This window comes from Leiobunum rupestre, chromosome 6 (genome assembly GCF_980474605.1).
Source record: "Leiobunum rupestre chromosome 6, qqLeiRupe1.1.hap1, whole genome shotgun sequence".
NCBI classification, from domain to species: Eukaryota; Metazoa; Arthropoda; class Arachnida; order Opiliones; family Sclerosomatidae; genus Leiobunum; species Leiobunum rupestre.
The window spans coordinates 66943008-66965503 of NC_143389.1; the positions used below are offsets into that span (position 1 = coordinate 66943008).

Below are 22496 nucleotides of genomic sequence, written 5' to 3' on the forward strand. Positions count from 1 at the left end.
GCACCGGGCTGCACCGAAAGCGATGACCCTAGAACAAGTTGTCAAAGCAACCACCGCGGATACAACTTTACAGGAAACCATACGACTACTTCCGTTTGCGGAATGGCGTATTCCAAAGACCCAAACACATAACAAGGACCTTCAAACCATGAAAGCTGTTAAGAAGGAAATCTCCATGATCGATAGTGTTCTTATGCGTGGCTCTCGAATTATATTGCCCGTCTCACTGCGTACCCTAGCCGTCGACCTGGCGCACGAAGGTCATCAAGGAATGACCAAGACTAAGAAGCTTCTAAGGACTAAGGTATGGTTTCCTAACATGGATGACATGGTAGAACGAAAGGTTAACGACTGTCTCTCGTGCCAAACCAACGGCCCCTCTAGAGAACGGAACCCTTTGACGCCTTTGCCTTTACCCAACTCTCCATGGCACCAAATATCCATCGATTTCGCTGGTCCCCTTCCGACCAATGACTACCTTCTAGTATTAGTGGACGATTTTTCCCAGTTTCCATTAGTCGAAATCGTACGTTCTACCTCCGGCGAAAAAGTCTTCCCAATTTTGAAGCGATTGTTTTGCACCTTTGGAATTCCGCATATTGTACGAAGTGATAATGGCCCACCATTCAATGGACACGCGTTTGCCGACTTTGCCTCAGAACTCGGATTTCGCCACCGACGTGTTACTCCTTTGTGGCCCCAGGCTAATGGCATCGTAGAACGTCTCAATAGAACACTCAAAAAGTCTCTCCAAACATCTGCCATAGACCAATCCGATTGGCGCGACTCCGTACATCAATTTTTGCTGAACTATCGCTCAACGCCTCACTCTTCGACAAAAGTTGCACCGGCGACTATCCTTTTCGGTCGCGACATACAGAGTAAATTACCACAAGTATGTTTTGACGCTGACACCACATTGAACTTCGCGAAAGTTCGAGTTAACGTCGCACAAGCGCAATCTCGTATGAAGAAACACGCGGATAAACATCTACTCCAGTCTACAAGTACCGTTCTCAACCGGTGATCGCGTACTCGTGAAAACTAAAAAGCAAGGGAAACTCTCTCCTATATTTGCTCCAGATCCTCTGATTGTGACTAAAACAAAAGGCTCCATGGTTACAGCGACCAATGAACATCGCACCATTACCCGCGATCAGCGTTTCTTTAAACATTTTCTGGGACCTTCTCTTTTCAATGGGAGGGACGACGATGTTTTTGATGACCTTCAAGCACCACATCCTCCACAGTTAATACCACCTCCAATGCCACAAGGACGGGACGAGCAAGTAGTCGACCGTCAACTCGCTGAAGCACCCCAAGTCCATGCTGAACGCCGATATCCGCAGCGACAAAATCGTCGCCCACCGCGATATTTAATTGATGAACTTTAATTGTATACTATTAATCAAATAATACTTCTTCACGATGTTAGTAGAACTTTATATCTTTAAAAAGGGAGGCATGTTACATTTAAATTTCGTGTATAACTTAACTTGCGCCCTCTACTTTCAAATATTTAGACCATGTGACTTCCAAAATACAACCTGTACACTATGGCAATCGGAGTGCGGGTTATGGAACGAACCAAGTAGTATTTTTGTAACCAAGCTAATAAAAAGTATTTGTTTATCGTTGAACCGTAGACCTTTTTAATTGAAGTAAGACATTACACCAAGATACCCCGTTTACACAGTGAAATTACCTGTCTCAAAATATCAAGAAGGCACTATATTAAAAAAGATCTAATCTTCGCGCAACACGGCTAAATAATCTATTACCGTTGCCAATTGAAAAATATGGAAGGTTTATGTTGGTATGAAATTGACCAAACAAAGACAAAGTTGTCATGTAATAACATACAAAATAGTTGTCCTCGTTTTTACCGTTGGAAGGCGCAAAAAAATAAAGAAGTCCATTACCTCTAATCCAATGTAACATTTCTCTGAACTAGTGGAATCTGTGAATTTAGCAGCGCCTGAAACCTCTGTAATGACATAAGAACGGCACAGTATAACTACATGTTACACTATCCATTTGGCGCATATCAACCCAAATAGAACTTTAATAAAATCGGACTAGTTATACTGAAAATCAGGGCCGTGCTTAGAGGTTTTGCGGCCCCGGGCGAATTGCATGGGCGAAACTGACAAAATGCGAGTGTAGCGGCCCTCCGGTAAATACATCCCTATGGTAAAATTTTAGCGGCCCTGGGCGACCGCCCGGCTCGCCACCCCCTAAGCACGGCCCTGCTGAAAATATAGAAATAATAATAACATAGGCTTAGGCTTCACTAGCACCTAATGCAAACCTGATTATTCACAATGGAAATTAATCTGAATTTATTGCAAACTGTTACAAATATTTCGCTATTATGTTGTTGAAACTCAGCCTTTGTTATGAGCTATTCTAATAGATACTAGTTCTGGTAATATAATATTTCCTGGTAGTCTGCTAACTTCCCAATGATTAAACAATTCGTTCACTATAAAACAACTATTTAACTTTAATAATAATATTGTTTACCAATACGCAAGCGGCTTTCATTTTTAGACTAGACAAGTATTTTTATATTAAAGAAATGAGAACGGCAAATCTATCAATGATAGGTTACAGCATCTAGTGAAAGATTCTAGAAACATGACCCAAACCAACCAAGGATCCTATATAGGATCCTTGAACCAACCAACAGAAAATGCCTTCGTTTATTTATTAACAGCGTAAGACGCACGCTTGTTTGACACGTTCCAATTGAAACGTGACACTGAGCGCGCCGTTACTAAATAGCAGTGATAAACCTCCTTATGTCTTCAGCATAGCCGGAACTCAAATCTTCCTAATTAGAACGAGGTAATAATAATAATCAGCTAAGCTAATACCCAAGGAACCACACAGGCCTAAGTCAACTAGGGACTTGTGAAGCCAATTACCGGTGGCCGGGTTAAATTGCGTAGGAGGGTGGTGGCAAGACCTTCAAGCCAAGTGAGCCAACAACTCCCTACAATTACTATTACCGTTAACCTCGGAAAGTTTTCATAGTTTGTTCCTAATCAAAATTTCAGGAAGGGTGGACATTTTCGAACCTTCAAGTATCATTTTACCTCTAATGATGCATGCGGACGTCACCAAAATCTTTCTTTCTTTTGCGGCAGACAAAACGGACTAGAAAAATGAAGGGTTTTTTCAGTAAAATAAAAGTACCATCATTTAAGTAGCTTAGTTATATATAAATATATTAATTCTAAAAAACATTATCCCTACGATAAAATTAACAATCAAATTATTTTGATACATTTTTTTAAAGATATATCTTATAGTGCACCGCCGGTACCAGGCACTAATATCTTCTACTATGAATGATTGTCTGAACATAACTGTGGCATAGTAGATCGTTATGGGACGGGTTTGTCCCACAACGTATCGCATCACTACAATATATCAAACGTTAATACGTTTGACAGACAATAGTACACTTTAAATAATCCAATTAATTTTTATTTCTGTTACTATAGTTCCTTAAATAAGTAAAATTTATTTGATTTTATTTATAGTAGAATCAATAGAGCTACTATAATCGTTTACTTAACTTTCCGATAGCTAAATTTAAATTATTTTGCTACTCAGCTCTCACTAATACTAATAATTAATACTAAAATGAACTTCACCGTTAAAATTGGATTCCAGCGAAATGTGAATGCCACATCAGAAGTGCTCTGATCGACACTCTTCGTCAGCCGAAGATTCTTTGAGTCAAACGGCCATCCTTGAAGACTTCTGTAAATAGAATTGTGGTGGATGAAATCAATTGAAATGGAAATGCTCATACGAACAAAACATTTAACCGTGTAAATTCCTCACAACCATTATAAAAAGTATGAAAAATTAATTTAATAAGAGCCACGATTTGGGTTAAACAATGCTTGATTATGGAAAAAACGTGCTACTTCGGCCCAAATCAATTAAAGTTTTTACTTCTTCGTGTTTTGTAAAAGTACTCTATACGAAAAATCTCGCTCTAGACAAATGTTATTCCAGTGAAATAAAATGGTTCCAAGAATAAATTTCAGCTAAACAGAGAATATGTGGGCCTCGTGATTCCAGGACGAAAAACCACGCCTTTCTCGGCGTAATCATATAAACATTGGTGGTGTTCATTTTACGCTTTACATTCACTTTTACGACAATGTGATCTGCTCTTTTGAATCTTGATAATAAACCTAAAAACACTGACCCATTTCTTCTAATTGCCATCAAAAACGGCGAATTTGTTTTATTTCGAAACGCTTCTGGATGTTCAATTTCACGCTGCAATAGAAATTAATCAGAAAATGATTTTATAATACAAAGTCGAATAATTCGCTTACAGAAACTTTAATTTTGTTAGACCAAAACATGGATACCAATGGTGAAGATTTCGCATTGTTTGATACGTAAGACGGTTGGACAATTGGCGTATCCTCCGTTGAATCAACCTTATAAATAAATTACAGAAAATTCATATTATTAAAGGATCACCGAATCGTTTTAACTCCGGAAATAGGTCTACAAAAAGGTCAAAATATTATTGGTCGTATCTACAGACTATCACGAGGTACGCAGTGCTACTACTCTAGTCAAGAGTGGCGTAAATAGCGCCCCCGCAAACCCCGCGGCGCGGGGGGGGCCCCAAACGTTTTTGATTAAAATCGGTGCTATTTAAAAAGGGCCTCGAGTCGTTTTTCCCTGGGGGCCCCCGGAGTTCCTAGTTACGCCACTGCAAGAATGTATTGAAGTTACTAAGAATATTGGACTACAGGATTCTGATTCCCATCCTCGCAGCCTTTGTAGCTTAAAGGGGCTCCAAAGTTCGGTGGCAAAAAAAAGAAAATTGAGCATGGCATGCTTTTCATTCCCCCCAACCCCTCACTTGGCCTTGGCAAAGGCGGGCAGAGTCCACCGTAAATTTCGCACTTTACTGACTTTACACACATTTTACCACCAAACTTTGGAGCCCCTTTAAATTTGTCTGCTTTCCCATTCAAGTTTGCTATATGGTATGACCTTGAATGCGCCTTAAATGCAGACGAACTTTCTCCACAAAAGCTGTGAGGATGGTACCAGGGGTTAATGCTATGCTGAAATATTCCCAGTAACTTCAATACATTCTTGCTCTAGTGCGAGCAACATAGATTGAACCGTTGCCTACGTTATTATCAAAGACTATATAAGCTATCGCTACATAGACTGGACTCTCAGGCCTTCAAAAAGGTTGACAACTTTAACCCCCAGTGCCACCTAGTATCAAGGCAAAGAACTAAAAATCCTGTCGCTATTGACAATTTTAAAACGCCAGCTCCACGTAGTTTCGAGGCAAGAAACTAAAATAAAAATTTCTGACACCATTCCGGCAAACTATAATATTATCATAAGTATCATAGAATTTATGTTATTGGCCTTGTAAAATTTCGTTTAAATTATATTATATAAATCAGAAATATTTCCACTTTTAAAGAGTTATTTTATTCAAAACATATATATTTTTTTGCATTATGGTTTAATGCAAGTACAAAATAAATTTATTACTTTTATGTAATTTACACATAAATTATTTAAAGGAGATTATAATTATATAATTGGAGTTTTTTTTTGGTAATTGTTTAGTTAAATAATATTTTTTCACTAAAATCTTTCATAAAAACTCCCAAACGCAAAGTGTATATGTGACGAAGCCAAAATTATGATATTTGTTGAATTTATATAGGTAGTTTTTTCTTTGATCTTTACAGTATTGGAGAGTGTATTTTATTCCGTCCAAAGTTTTTTCATTCTCGTTGTTTTCTTTACTTTATTCCAATGGTTTAAAATGGGCAGGGTAAGGCTTTGTAGATAACCTCTAAATAAATAAATAAATCCAAGAGGTTATGGGTAGCAAACACTCATTTGTATTATATATCATTTCTCCAACTGGCAAAGATTAATTGACTCAGATGACTGACTTCAGACTTCTCATTTCAGGTGGACAAATGAATAGTCGGGTTTATGAACAGTTGGTTAGGTCAATTCGTCCATGGTTAGGTTAAATAGGTTAGTTACGGTTGTTTAGGTTAGTTTTGCTAGGTTCAGTAAATTAGGTAATGGTAGGTATACTATTGTTAGTGTTATTAGGCTTCAGAATGAGCAGTAGGGCTTAGGAGCAGGGGGCAAATGAGTAGTTGGGTTACCAGTTCGACAAATTAATTGTTCGAGACAAGGTGCTGAATGAGTAGTTGGCCTTATGAACAGTTGAACAAATGAGACTGATCCAAAAACTATTGCCAGTTGTTTTAACCAACTGTAGACAAACAATATTTTCTGGAAGAGATTGTAAGACTTTATAAATACACACACTAATCGTGGGATAAATTTGAACGACCCATTTCTGATATCCTCTCACCAAATTAGAACGAACGATTATTTATTTCTTTAGATGTGTTTGCTGTTACACATATAACATATATATAAAGATGTCCTTTTTCCTATAACATGCTGTTACTGTTGATATAGAGTTCAAAGTCTTCCTTAATTTTTCAAACACTAAACCGTTAGTATTAATGCAACCTAGTAAGACTGGTGATCCGTGGGACGTTTTAGATGTTGATCTGAAAGGCCCTTCCCTAGAAGTCGAAAAGGCCATACATATATTTTGATGGTCATGGATTACATTACTAAATGGGGGGAGGTATTTCCTTCGAGGCATCCAACCGCTAAGCTTATTGTCGATAGGTTAGTCCAAGGGTTGTATTAAGCAATAATGGAAGCCAGTAGTACGTTAGAAACATTAGAAGTTAAGCAACGGTTTATTGCCGTATACCACCCACAATCCAATCAGTCAGAACGTGTAATTAGAAACTTGGCCTTTATGATTTTAACATATGTTGAAGAACATCATGATATTTGCGATGCTCATCTCCAACAGTTCGCCATGGCTATGCGCTCCACGATCCATGAAATTTTAAATCAGTGATTAATTTTTTATCGTTTGTCAAAAACTATTTTACTGTCAGTCAGGGAAAAAATTCCTGTAATTTTTTTAAAAAACTGACGGCATTGCAATATTTGCTGCTTAAAGTGGTTTGGAATGCAATTTTCTTTGAAGAGAGCCTTTTCAATATAGATACTGCCATTCTTTGCTAATATATGCAAAATAGTAGCTATTTCAGCATAATTAAGATAGTAAGCAGTCCTCTTTGTTCTTCGGGTATGTCTTGGCATTCAATACTTCCATCAGCTGTTATTAAATAAATAACAGTTCCTCCAACAGCTTCTAAAATATCATCTATGTATCTTGGATCAGTTATGCCTCCAGTGTTGAAGTGACAAAAATTCCAATGACCCAAGGTTTGAAATAAAAATATGTCATCCATGATAATAATTCCTGAAGTTTTGCCCTCGTAATAAGGATTAAGTGTATTTCCAAGCCATTTCCACGATTTTACATTCATTTTGTAGTTTAGCTTCAAATAATGGTTTAATGAGACGATAAAAGCTGCTGGTGCTTCACATCAATGAAAAGAGTAAAAAAAATATCCAGCGTTTAAGCTACAGAAAATTTCATAGAATTTGTACTACAGACTTGGTTCTCTTAAAGCTTGTATTGCACCACTGGTTATGTGAGTGAAGGATTTCTGCTCTTGCCATTCAGATGGTTCTTTATCACTCAAACAATCTTTGTAAACTTACAAGCTGCCACAATTCATCTTTATACCAGTCATGCAAGGGAGGAAGTTTGTCAGGTTCTCTGGGATCCTTTACAAAGTCAAATTTCTGGTTAAACATCAACTCCGCTTTATCTTCAGATTTTGACTGAAATGTAACTGTTAGTGAAAGCTCTTCTACGTTGAAAAGCTGTTTTTGCACTTGAAACTGGTTCATTCCTACGATAGAGGCCAATGTGGTTGAAATGGCTTGAAACTTAGAACCCGACACTCCTTGATTCGCCGATTTGTTGTCCATGGAATTGGTTGACTGAGAGAGTCTATTAGTGGTTCGTTGAAAGATTCGATGCAAAAAAATTATTTAAACACGTGACGGTCAATACTGTAGGTTAGCATTTCTAACAATAACAATTTCTGGTTGAGCACATTGCGTCACTAGGAGCACATGGTTGCTTCAATTCTTCCAAACAAGCGAAAGCCGTGTCTATACTGAAAGGCCACAACTTGTCTATATTCGGTAGTTAAAGGTTTTCTACACAAATTACAGATCATCTGGTGTTGTTAGATACTCGAGAACCTGCTTGAATAACATCCCATTCACGATAATAGCATGGTCCCGTTTGGCTAGCAATGTGAAGAGCGCTCCAACAGCCGAAGGCTAATGAAAAAATATTTGTATTACTGGCAATTATGAAAATATTTCATTTTATCACGACATAAATACCAAAAAGGCTTCACTGACAACCATGATTTGCAACAACATGTCAACTAAGCGTTGCTTCATAGCAGTTCCAGATTCGGTGTTGAATTGATGTTCTTCAAAAGCCTTGCAAACATTTTATTGTATACAATATAAAATGATGCAAATAGAAAGATAAACCAAATTAAGAAAGGACTTACAATAACCAGAACATTAGAGATGGAGGAATCCCCATTATTGGTATATACTGGTGTTTCAAACCATGGTATTGGAGAATAGCTTGATAAGGGACAACTCACTGAACCCTTGACTGTTATAAACAAAACAAAAAATATTATTCAAGAATATAATGGACATAACACAGTACACACACCATCTTTAAAGTAATTGAGCGTTCCTCTTTTGATCTCGAATCATTTGATCCTTTGTATCCATCCTCTGTAATAGTTGATTTTTTTTTTCATCCTTGAGAAAGCCGAAGATTGAACTAATTAGAAAGATGGAACTTCCTTTTAACAAATTGTCATTTGTAATGTCAGTAGTCAAGCTTGAAGGTTGAAAAGAAATTACCGCAATCAATCACATCCTGAGTTTTTGTTAGTTGCGTAATTAATTGCTAGTGATGCAACAATTCAAAGATTGAAGGCCATAACAATAGGTTGCAAGTGTACCTCTAAAGTTTCAACAACCTAAATGTGCTACTTTTAGCAATTTGGTATTTGATTTTTTGTCCTTTTTATTTTTCTTGTTTTTTTCCCGTTCCTCGGATATATCCCAATTGATGAAAATAACCGCATAATAAATTATCATTCTTAAATAACAAGAAATTATTTTTCTTTTGAAACCTGGACAAATATCATATCCATCAACACCTTCTGTTTCTTGAATTAATTTTATTAGGATATCAGGTTCATGCATTTTTTCATTAAAGACTTTTATGAAAAAAATTTCAATTTGTAACATGAAAGCGGTCACAACGTCAGAGGGAGAAATCAAACCTCCAAAATCTCCTTTTTTATAGGAGTATGCCTTTAGATGGGTGAATGTTTGGCTTTGAATTTCCAAAAACTCTGATTCGGTAAAAAAGCGGCAAATGTTTTTTTCAGATTCGCACTTATGGGAATCTCTCACTTTCTTTATAACACTGCCTGTCACGTATGACAAAGCATTCATGTCCACCGTGGTTCCAAAAGCCTCAGCCACTGCCTTCCCATCAATTTCTTTAATACCAGAAACCCTTTTCTTCTTTTGAAGGTTTGAGCCAGTGTCTTCCTCTTCTCCTAAATCCTCTCTTGAAACCGTATTTGGTTGTTTATTCAACGACTTTAAACTGAGAAGAATGTCAGCAAAGTCTTCTTCACAGTTTTGACCGTCGCTGCTCAGCAGAAAAGACTGTGTCAACAACTGCTTAAAAGCGTCCCTGAATTGCATTGCATTTGGATTTTGGCGATTTCCTCCTTTTGGCCGTATGCTGCAAAAATAGTTTTCAAGAGGGTCCTGGTTAAACCGCCTTGTAAACAAGAAATTTGCTCCTTCTTGATGGAGATCGTTCCATAGCCCTTTAACGGCTGCTATGGTGAGTAACCAGCCACCAACACAGAAAATCCTGATGCTTGGTTTAGGCAAGATAAATTTGATTGATCTGAGCAGCTGAAATTTATGGTAGTAATTTAATTGACGTACCAAATGCTATGCAAGTTGACATTCCTGCCGATACAGTGTGGGAGAAAATTTGGGCAGCATCTTTCACCCTCATCTTAGAAAATGATGTAGGGTGGATGTGCCTTTTCTTTAGTTTTGGAGCTAGGCGCAGAGGTCTTGTGCGGTCGTACTGATAAAACTGATCGACATGATGGAACCTCACTGGTTTGCCAAACACTTCCATCAAATAGGTTGGTTCTCAGGCTTTTGAGCAAATGGGGAGGATCATAAAGTCCATAAATTTTTTGGCCATGGTGCATGAAAAAAGGTTGTTCCTCGGATAGCTTCAGGGTTAAAAAGGGACCTATTCGCTGGACCTTGATCAGCAACAACAGCTCTTACACTGATACCATTTTTTTGCAACCTTAATAAGCATTCTTTCAGAAATATTTCCATTTTTCCTGAGTTTGTTGTGCCTCTGGCAAACGAATAGCTCAGGACTTGTCTCCAAGGCTTAAAGATCCCTTGAATCATGATTACAAATGCTTCGTTTGCCAAAATCTTTTCTCGATCACCATTTTCATTATCAATGAAGCCTTCAACCTGGTCCTTGGCTGGATCATAGGATAAACCAGACATGAGACTAACTTCATCAATAAGCAAAACACAATTTCGGTTTCTTGATGGCATGTTCTGAGTTTTCTTTCTCAGAGCTTCAAAAATGTTATCATTGAAGCCTGGTTCAATAATGATACCTTCTAACTATTTTCTCAGAGTTCTTGGATGCGGTAAAATGAACAGTTTTGCCAAAAGACGATAGGTCCTCGGGCTCTGATAAAAAATGGCCAAAGCAATTTGTTTGTCATTTTCGGACCATCTTCTGCCTTTTTTTAAGCGGTGGTTATTAAGTATTTGAGACTCAAAAAAGGTTCCCTGTTCTTTAGTCAGAAATTCTTTGGCAGATGAAATAAAATTTTTGATTTTTGCTGGTATAGTTTTTGGGAGTTTGGACTTTAACTCCACTATTCATTTTCGGGTCCGGCTTAGTAAAGTGGATTTCACCCTAAGCTTCTTTTGCAATTTTGCTTTGCGAGGAGTATCATCTGATATTGGTTTCGAAGACTGTCCCATTTTATCTAAAAATAAGGGGTTTAAGTTAATTAATTAATGATACATCCAAATGTCTCATAACTTAATGTATAATAATAATACCCACCAGTAGGAATCATGGTTGTAGATGGAGATTGAAAAGAAGTTCGATTAACTTCAGTTGAAACAGCCTCATCTAAAATATTTATAATAAATACACTAAGCCCTCAAATTACCTCTATCAGTGTTTGACTTACCACTAATTTGTGTTGAATTAAAACTTGAATTGTCAATTCTAGCCAAAATGTTGCGACCTAGGAGATATGACTGTTCAGGTTTTCTCAAGACTATAGGCAAAAATTTAATTAAAAATGATACTAGTTATATTGTTAATATTGATGACATTACAGTTCTCTTGGTCTTTATTGGGCTTGTTACTTTTTAAGTAATAGGCCACAATGTCTACCAGTGGAGGTGGGCGGTGCTCCATGTCGTTTAGATTTAACCACGACTTATATTCCTAATACAATGTAAATATAAATTAGTTATATAGTAATAATTACTGAAGAACTCATGTTTTTACTTCATCCTCATCCATTAGCAGGTTTGCTGTTGTACGCATGCCATTACTGAATAAGAATTCGTGAACTAAACTTTTAGACAGGTTCAGGGTTTCGAAATCAATGGATGGTTTTGAAAATGACTCGATGCCACTTAAACCATGATCTAAGGAACAAAATTAATAATTATAATAATGATATCTTCTTTAGTATGTTATTAATGTTATTACCCATTCGGAGATCCTCACTCAATTCATTGTCCAGTTTCACCTTACTGGCCGGTGAATACTTGGTCAATGGACTCCCTTCATTATCATTGATAAATATATGATTAACTAGCCCTAAAATACAATATATTAGTCATTAATTAATATAATTTGGTTTTTTATGCATAAGAAAGTTACTTGTTAAATCAATGGATGATTTTAAAGGTGTAGATGACATAGGTATTTCTTCCTGAGAAATTTCCTGGATGTTATCTATATTATTGAAAAATTATAAAGGGATATTTAATTAGTTCTATATACTACATACTCAATGATTTACAAAAAATACCTGTCAAACTCTCAGACAGAGAGTGTACTGGTCGGTTTCCAATGCCACTTAAATTATTATCTAAGGAAGATACTTAATGATTAGAATAATAATACCTCCATTAATATGATATTCATGTCATTACCAAATGGGAAAAGATCTCTTCCACTCAATCCATTGGCCAGTTTAACCTTACTGGCTGGTGAATACTTGGTCATAGAATCTTTAGTTAACGTTCTTTTCACTTCAAGTGATGCTGAACTCCCTTCATTACCATTTCCAAGTTACAAAAAGATAATAAATTAGTTCTATATACTCTATACTCAATTATTTCGGAAGAAATACCTGTCAAATTGGCACACACAGGAATTACAATTCCAACTAAAGTTGGAACAGCGTTCCAAACAAGACTTTTTTTAGAGTCATTCATGAAACAGGTAGTTTCAAAATGATTGGCACACACAGTATATGACTTATTTAACAAGACATAACTTTTCTCTTTTAAGTCACTACGAACAGAGTTGGCCACCCAAAACTTAGATCTATAAATTAAAGCAGCTACTTTAGTTTTTGGTTGAATAGAGCAATTTATTATCTCAACAAATAACAAGCTTACCTTTGTTCATCTTTAGGAAATTTAAAAAATGACAAAGATTCCCTATTGTTCCTGGCGTTTTTACAACTTATAAAAGCGCAAAAAGAGCTACTGCTATAGGGTTCTAAAAAGTACTTAGCCATTGATTATTTTAAGTTTTAATTTCAAACTTAACAAAAAAAATTATTTTGGAGCTTAGCAAAAGAAAACCGTTGAAGTTGAAGAATTTTGAATCATGAAGAGCTAAGTAACTGACAACCAATTTCTTTTTTTAAATGAATATTTCTTTGCCTCAATACTTGATGGCGCTGATGCTTGAAAAAAAGCCATCAACTTATACTCCATAGACCACGCCAGTCTATGTAAGCGTAGCTTTATATAGTCTTTGGTTATTATCAAGGCCCGTGTGGCCTATTTTTCCCCGATTATTTTTCCGACATTTTAGTTCGCAAGGTTTCACCGCTTGGCGCGCTCCGCATCACTTCATTCTCGGCCTTGATAGTTTAAAAAGTTATATTTCGCGGGCGATTTTGCAAGGTATTGAACCACGTTTTGCAATGTGCGGAACTTGGGTAATTTTTTCCTTTGAAAGCTTTGATGCTAGCAATCGTAAAGAAAAGCAATTTGATATTGATTTAGTTTTTTAATTTGTTAATTTATCTATTTTTTTCCTTTAACGTATGGCATAATTATTATTTTAAAGGTCAAATATTCTACTAAAAGATTACAAAAAAGGCTTAATGTTAACTAATTTCATTATTTGTCTATAATAACGTAGGCAAATATTGAACTCAAGGTTCATAAAATCGTGCAGGCACTAGTTAAGGGATTGAACCCTGTTATTTGTCGCTAACAAATTTCGGTGTATAGAAAATTTTCTATAACGAAAATTCGCTACTAGAAAAATTAATTATTTTTATTTCGGTTCATACGAAAAATTAATACTTTATTTTATCTGTTCATAGGAAAAATACCGTTCTCTTAATTTCGAACGGGTTTTATGGGGGCTACACTTGTCCGTGTGACAAACTCTCTCTCTCTAAAATAGTACTAAATCTACCTGCTACTTAAATGGATGCTAACCATTGCCGCAGTAGGCTTACGCCTTAGTGCTCGGTTACTAGAAAACCGAAGGGAGAACAAAAACGAACGTCTCGAGTTTCCTCTCGATTCCTGAGGCTCGGCTCGATCTTGGACCAATAAATAAGGGACGGCTCACGGGTATAAGATAACGCCAACCAAGGCTCGATTCGCGGAGAGGGGGATAGTTTTGAATATTCTTTCCCCCAAAATCTCCTATACAAGTGAAACGGCCTAACCCAATGAGATTCCTCCGCCCCGTTAATTCCCGTTTGGCACACTAGTGGGGGCCACTAGCAGAAATAAAATTCAAATCTTTCTCTCTTCGATTCTCTCGGGGATTTTTCGCGCTCGCAAAGGCCCCCTGAACCACCTCACGTCCCAGAGAACAGCGCGTCTTGGGTACTTAGAGTAAAACCACTTTTGCCATACGATATTAGCCATTTACAAAATTTATTTTTAAACCTATTTATATTTGTACAATTTTTAATTTCAAGCTCTAAAATATTATATAGTTTGGTTCTAAATATTTGGTCGCTCCTCCCGCGTTTAATTATCCTCCCGAGATAAAACATGTAGTATAAACAAAAATGTATTTATTTATACTCAGGGAGAATGAATATGACGAGACTATCGACGGACACGTTGAGGCCCTAACCCCGTCCAGGGCCGTGCAGAGGGGGGGGCAGGGGGGGGGGCAAAATACCCGGGGCCCGGGTGAAAAGGGCCCACGAGGGGGCCCGTAGCTGTAGGGCCCATCGAAGAAGCTCAAGGGGGGGGGGGTGCAAATCAAGATAACTTGGGAGAAGTTTTTAGGGCTCAAGGGAAGGGGGGGTGCAAATCGAAGGGGCCCCCGCGAGTAAGTTTGCCCCGGGCCTCAGGATACCTCTGCACGGCCCTGACCCCGTCAAGCTAAGGGGGGGGGGGAGGAAAAACGGAGGCGGTCTTATTTTTTGCGTCCTCGCAGCAGCGTTAATCACGTCGAAAACGTAATTTTGGAGAACCAATGAGATTGCAGTATTATTTGATTTTATTAAAGCGGAGGAGCATACCGGGGGCCCCAAATGGTGGAATTGATGAAACGCTAAAAATAATCTCGACATATTCATTCTCCCTGAGTATAAATAAATACATGCTTGGTATAAACATTTTGTGGTAATAACGTTCTTCTATTATTAAAAGTATAAAGCAATTTAGATTTAGCGAACAACTGTCTAACGCTAAACACACCAAAATCATTATATAAGTCTATGCGGTGGTCTTAACGGCCTCGTCTCAGACAAATTCTTATAATATTTCTCTGGATAATATCCAAGGGTTCCATATGTACTTTATAAGTTCCTCCCCAGCCAACTATTCCGTAAGTCAAAATTGACTGAACAAGAGCAAAATATACCGTTTTTAGCCATGGCAGGGGTAGAAAGTTTCGAATTTCATAGAATTAATATAAACAAAGACGTAGTGTTTTTATTAGATTATTAATATGGATATTCCATTTTAATTTACCATCAATTGTAATACCTAGATATTTTATCTTTTCTATTCTCTCTATTTCTATGCAATTGCACAGAATGTCAGTAGAGTGATCGTGTATTTTATTTTAAATTTGTTTAAATTATGTAGAGTTCTAATAGAAAAACATATGTATTCAGTTTTTCAGTATTCAGGGTGAGTAGTCTTTCATCTAGAGCGCCGTAAACTTTATTAAGTACTTTTTATGCAACAGTAAAAACTTCCTCCCCGGTGTAGCCATGGCACAAAATTAAAGTGTCATCAGCAAACGATAAAATACGGCCTTCAGTTTCGAGATTACATAGTTCATTTACATATTATTTTTATACTTTCGGGAAAAAATTGCGTTTGTCAAAGATAAATTTATAATATGCGAGAGTTGTAATAGCATAAGTCTATAATAGTTTTCCGTAAGTTTGTCACTTTGGGGAATATTTACTCCCAATTAGCGGGGGCTGTCAAAGGTTACGTGTGACGCGTTAGCAAGCGGACCCAAAACTGCGACGAAGCCCGTAATTAGAAGTGTCACACTTATGTAAGAATATTATACACTTAGAGTAATAGTAACAAGTTTTTACATAATTTAAGATTTTTCACATTAATACCATCACAACCAGTAGAATAATAATTTAGCGTAGTAATTATATTTTCGACATCAATTGGCATACAGGGTTTAGGGAAGAGACTGTTAACATTTATGTTATTCATAGTGTCATTATTATTGACATTATAATTAGTTAATCGATTTTTTTTAATATTTTTAGCGAGGATTGGACCAATCGAAGAAAAGTAATTATTGAATAATTTGGCTGCTTCCTCTTGGTTATCTTTTACTATTACTATTTTATCATCTTTATTTAGTTTATCAATAAGATCTCGCATTTTATTATTAACAGTAGCCTCGTTTATGGTTTTCCAAATGTTCTTGGGGTTCCAGTTACTTTCTTCAATCTTGTTTTTAAAATAATTATATTTTGTGGTTTTTATAAGGGATGTTATTTTGTTTCTTTAGACTCTATAATTATTCCCAGGAATCCATACCTCTACTTGGAATGCTTATCTTGCCGTATCGCGTATGGTAAGATCACTCAGACGGCTTTGGCCCCGCCTTAAGTTAACATAGTGACGTCAAAAAAACCGACCAAAATCTGCCGCGATAAGAATTCCAAGTAGAACACTCTTAATCCCACTGCTGTGTGCGAAGTGGGGATTGGTCCACCCGTTGCTGCACCTTCTGCTGGGTTGAGTGGCTTGCGTCAAAGGTGCGACCATCAGTAGTAGGGTTCTGCTACCCATGCTGGATTTGTCACCTGTCCGGGCTTGGGGACGCTGGCGTAGGGCACTATGATGATAGGCCTCCGGTGGTATGGTCTCTGTTACTATGTACACCAGGCTATAAATTCTGACAAACTGTTATTCCTTAGTACATGATTGAATGGTTCAGATTTTCGATTTTAGCCATGTTGTCTCTTTTCATAATAGCGGTAATTAAATACCCAAGGTAATCCATGGTTTTAATTTAAACTTTTTGTGAGGTAAGTTAGTTTAAAATTTCTTAGTGCTTAACTCAATATAGATTTTTAAAATGTTTATAAATTCTTCAGCAGCTTAATAGGTATCGCTTTCTTGGATAACAGTAGACCAGTTTTCTTTTTTAACATTGCTCACTAGGGTTTCATAATCTATACGCTCTATTTCTTTATAAGTAGATCGTTCATTATCAGAGATTCTCCCAAGAGGTATACTAGCCATAATCGGGTATTGATCTGTAATTTTAGTTTCGTAAACTACAGTTAGGATATCAATATTATCTCTTTTTTTTTAAAACAAGTGATCGATACAAGTACTAGTTGTATCCGTATCTCTGGTAGGGTTATTTATACAAGACTAAATGAAAAGAGACTTAAAACGGTTTTAAAATTTTTACAAGTCTTGTAAAAATCCCTGAAGAAGGAGGAACAGTTCCTCCGAAACGTTGGATTTTTAAATAAATATATTGTTAATTTTAAAACCGTTTTAAGTCTCTTTCATTTAGTTTTTCACAATGTGCTTCTCTTCACTTCTATACAAGACTAGCTGAGAAGCCTGGCCGGACGCCGGGCTTCAGCTAGTTGAGTAAATTGGGGTTTAGAAAACGGAAACAACATGCACTCTACGGCCAGGCTTTCAGCTAGTTGAGTAAATTGGGGTTTAGAAAACGGAAAACACATGCACTATACGGCCGGGCTTTCAGCTAGTTGAGTAAATTGGGTTTTTTGAAAACGGAAACAACATGCACTATACGGCCGGGCTTTCAGCTAGTTGAGTAAATTGGGTAATTATGATAAAGCTTTTTGGCACAAAACATTTTTAGTTTCTCCGTTCGCATGGGTTTTCTAAATTAATTCCCGCAGTTTTAAGTGACACAGATAGAGGGAGGGAGGGGTGGGGGCTGAGAAAGGAGAACGAACGTAAGCGAAAAGGGTCGAAGGTCGTGCCACGCAGCAGCAAACAGAGAGAGAGAAACCAAGGATACAAAATCCTTGGAGAAACTCCTGGGTCTCGTTCTTGACAGCGCCTGAATCAGTGTTGCCATATCGTGGGAAATTTCCCATATTGTGGGAATTTTTGGGGTTCATTTTGGCTCTGTGGGAAAAAGGTAATTTTTTTTCAAAAACGTAATTGATTTTGTGGGAATATTTTAAAAAGTAAATTTTTAAAAAATTTTGAAAATGTTTTCCGTTGAGTTTTCGTTGGGGGCGGGGCTAAATAGGGGTGTGGGAATTTGTGGGAAATTTACTACCCAGCAATGGGAATTTCAACTTTCAAACATTGGCAACACTGGCCTGAATGCCAGCGTCTCTTGACAGCGCGAGGTCAGGGGTTTCGGTCTTGCGGTCACCGGTTATTGGTCCCGTGGTCAAAAACAACGAATGTTTGCAATCTCAAGACGCCCCTAAAACCTAATGCCACAGATCAAATTTCGTGCTAATCGGACAATTATCTTGGGCGTGCATAGAAGGTAACAAACCAATATATATATATATATATATATATATATATATATATATATATATATATACAAACATCAGATTTTATTTCCATAGATGAAAAACCATTTTCGTATAACAGCGTCAAATAATCTAGCGCTATAGGATCGTAAGAAATAACATCTATATTAATGTCACCAACCAAAATATAATTAGTTGTACTGGTAATAATTGGGAGTTTACTAGAGAGATCCTTATTAAATTCTACAACTTCGCTATTGGGGAATCTATATATGTTAATAACATTATGTATTTGATTATTAGGTAAAATTATTTTTATTTTATAGTAGTTGCATTGGAGAATTGGATGTCCATTTTCTCAATTTTAAGATCTTTTCGTATATAAAGAACAACACTATCATTTCTATATAAGTAGGTATCAGAGCAAATGATATCATAACCCGCTAGCTTGTATTGTTCGATATTTTAAATGTTGAAGGTTTAAGTCACCAGTCACCACAATTACATCAATTTGGAATTGGATATCTTCTAATAATATGACCAGTTCATCAAAATGTTTATTTAGGCTTCGAATGTTTAGGTGAAATAACGTAAATACCTTAGTATTATTAGTTTGTAAATCTTTTAAATGACTAGAAGAAATTTTAAATTTTGGCGTTAAAAAATCATTATCTTGCATAATTCCTAACACCGGAAGAAGAAAGCTCTACTCGTTAAGCATTTTAGAATTATTTGATATTTTTTATGTCCTCTAACGAACGAATTCTTATCGCTGCCACGCATGTTATCTTCTTTACGCGCAAAAACTTAGCTGCTTGTTTAGTTTCAAATAGAAATTTCTATTTTACGGGTGTTAAATGTTCGTTAATAAATATTTTAACGTTTTGTAACGCCTAGTTTACATCATTGGTCATTAGGTTTTTCTTCGATTTAATAGTTTTTAACCACGTATCACGAATACGAAAAGACTCAGATACAAAACAGATTCTAATAATTGGAATTCGATTGACGCCCCTAGGTAATCTGTATACAGCGATAATCTCTTTTCAGTCAAATTTTAAGCTTACTGCCGTTTGCTAAGTCTTTAGCTAGTACTTTTAATCTCCATTATTAGTTTTTTATATTCTTATGATTTCGGGGTTATTTGATACATTTTCTTGTCTAATCTCGTTGATAGCAATTGTTTACCGTATTTATATCAAATATAAATAAATATTTTTTTATATTAAAGAGGTAAAATCAGAAACATTTTGGTATATCTGATAAAATATAATAAGATAAATACTAAAAATATTATTTACTAAATTATAAATAAAAATTTAAACCATGTCCTCAAGGTCATTCAAAATCTATCTCGAGAACTGTTGGGCTTAGATACTCGGTTCCAATTAGAAAGGTGTGCGCCATCACATATTATGTCCAATGGGCTTTGAATTGATTTATCAATAGAAATCGAAGAAAATAAACACCAAAAAAAGGTCATAATTGTAAATGTCCAAGAGATGAGGGTTATGGAATCATGTCAAAACGCTCATATGCCAGCGGTGCAGAGAAGAGGAAAAGAGTAGCCCACCAAAAAGATATCATCGGAAAGTTACCAAAACTAAGCGAATGTCAACCGCCTAATCGTCGATTCGTCGCACAAAAAGATTTCTAGAGGGGCGCGTAGGAACGTTCTGGATTTTGGGGGGTACACTTTAAAAGGTTAATTTTGCGCTCTCCCTACTTTTTAGTATTTTAAGGGAGCGTTTTGGTGCCCTTCCCAAAAATTAGGGAAGTTCCGACGCCACTGGAGGGGGCTCCGAAAATAAAGAGTGGCAGGGGCCCCACAGCACGTAAAGGCGGCTAGCTGAAATTGGGGTCGTATTTTTCAAATAATTCTGGGGACTTTTAAATTAACGTTTAATTATGGCGTAAAAAAGACAGTATAAAATTTCAAAGATGCTTCTTACCAAATTACTAAAAGGACACATCTTGTAAAAACAGGTTTATACCGCAAGCACTATTAGGTCGTGGCAGAATGTTAGGAATGCCACTAACATAACTCCTAACCTTCTTTTTGGGTTTATACTACCTCAAGATTAATAGAAAGATTTTTTAAGTGCCTAATAGTGATGTTTCACCTAATTGAAACTATACCGAGGTAGTTAAAGATATTTAATCAGAAAAGGTTCGTGTAACTATTTATACTATCAGTTATAGACCATAATACAGACTAAGTTTTTTAATAAATATTTCACGCAGAAACACCAAATTAGTCAATTCTGAATCTTTTGCTTCACAGCCTTCATTTCAAAACTCTACCACTAATGTTTCGTAGGGCTTAATATTCATAAAACCATATGGAACATAATCACTCATAAGTATGTCATAAAGGTATTTTCTTTTAAGAAACCTTATTCACCGGATATTACGTCACTTCGGACACTTCGAACTCCGTCACGAAAAAAGGAAAATAAGTGAAGTGGATTTTCTCAAAACACGAGGAATTCGTCGCATGTTTCTGACTTTAACAGTCTACAATTTAGCACGTGCGTCTCAATCACGTGACTTTGTTTCCAAAGTAACCTCTCCAATAGCATAAATAATATAATAGTTTTCCAATTACGGTCAACTAATTGCGTGTTCCGTGTGAAACAAGATCACATTGAAAAATTTTCTAAAAAAATGTTTTAAAGGAGCATACTTATAACTGATCAGTGGCGTAGCGTACACGGGGTTTGCCAGACAGGTTACCGTGGGCCCCTGACGGTTTAATTGGGGGCCCCATCGCGATCGCGAACCAGAAGAGGTGGCCCGCATGGGAATCCCTGCAGGTGACAAAACATTAAGGTAAAAAGAATAATTTCAACTATTCCATAATATCATCTTAAATAAAAGCTTATAATTAAAAAATAAATGGCTTCAATGCAATGGCCTATGAACTTCAAAGCAGTAGTTTAGCCATTGAGCTGCGAATATTAATCTAGAGATCCAATCAAATCTGATCCCCGCGAAACAAGTTTTTTAAAATTACGAATGTGCTGACTGCCCTAAAATGACGAGAACATTTATCATTTGACTTTTGGCGCCATCCGCTTTTTAATGTGGTGATCTTAAATCTTTTTGCCGGCAGATGCGATAGATGGCCACACGGGTAGAATGATAAAGTTTTCACGTCAGTTTAGAGCAGACGGCAGTCACGATACATTCGTATTTTTCAAAACTTGTTTCGAGAAATACCGAAATCCGAAGTACGGATTGGACCTCTAGATTAATATTCCCAGCTCAATGGGTTTAGCAGACGTCAAATTTCCATTGCCACTGCATCACCTACACTAATAGTGAAATGAAAATTTCAACCAGGTTAATTGCGCCCGAGGCCGGGAGTAGTGGCGTACTCCCGTTGGCGTGGCCTTTACACATATCTCACCGCTGATTAATCGCATAGCGGTTAGCGGACTGTATCGTCCCATCATGGAAGAAGTATAGAAGGAACGGCGGCCAGAATAGGAAAGCCTGTATCGAAAATGTTGTTGTCTTCCCTCATTTCCACCCCCTTTTGGTTAGGGCACTCGGTCCTTAATGCACATTCTTCGACGCGCACCACGTCACGAGGCGGAGTCTAGTCAGCGACACTCTTTTTTGGGGAATTTTGCTGGGCGCGTTCATGTTGAGTTTACCCCCTAACCCCCATTCTCCATATCCTGGGACCAAAGACCCGAGCCCGGACCCCCCACCGGTGGTTCCAGGTAGTGGCCGACTAGCGGGCGGCCAAAAAGAGGGGTCGATAAGACCACGATAAAGACTTAAAAGAGTCAGTGGCGGCTTAAGAAGGCTGGGTCCCCGGGGCGGCGGCAGTGCTTTGTGACACCCCCCAGGACCGTGCAGAAGTTTTCACGGGTCTGTCTTCTTCAAGTTTAATCGTTCTGATTTGCACCCCCCCCCCCCCTCGAACTTCTCCGATGGCACCCCCTACTGCCCTGGTACCTGGGGTGGACCGCCCCAACTTAGGCCGCCACTGAAAAGAGAGTGTCTTCCGTGTGTTTGTGTTGAGCTTCACAAGGCGCAAAGCCTAATTGATTTACAGTTTTTTAAATAGTTTTAAGTTAAGCTTATAAATAATTATCTACAATGGTAAAC

The 22496-nt window shown here is 37.2% G+C and overlaps 1 protein-coding gene across 1 annotated transcript; it reads right to left on the reverse strand.

Annotated features, from left to right (window-relative positions):
- Positions 1-11040: 11040 nt before the first annotated feature.
- LOC149943224 (uncharacterized) lies at positions 11041-12935 on the reverse strand. Its single transcript, XM_090177532.1, has 11 exons — positions 12814-12935; positions 12543-12739; positions 12343-12462; positions 12219-12278; positions 12068-12142; positions 11894-12004; positions 11687-11829; positions 11512-11623; positions 11361-11450; positions 11231-11299; positions 11041-11150 (listed from the first exon to the last, which is right to left on the reverse strand). Exons 1-11 carry the CDS (start codon positions 12933-12935, stop codon positions 11041-11043), a joined length of 1209 nt encoding a protein of 402 aa, XP_090033658.1.
- Between the last annotated feature and the right edge of the window lie 9561 nt (positions 12936-22496).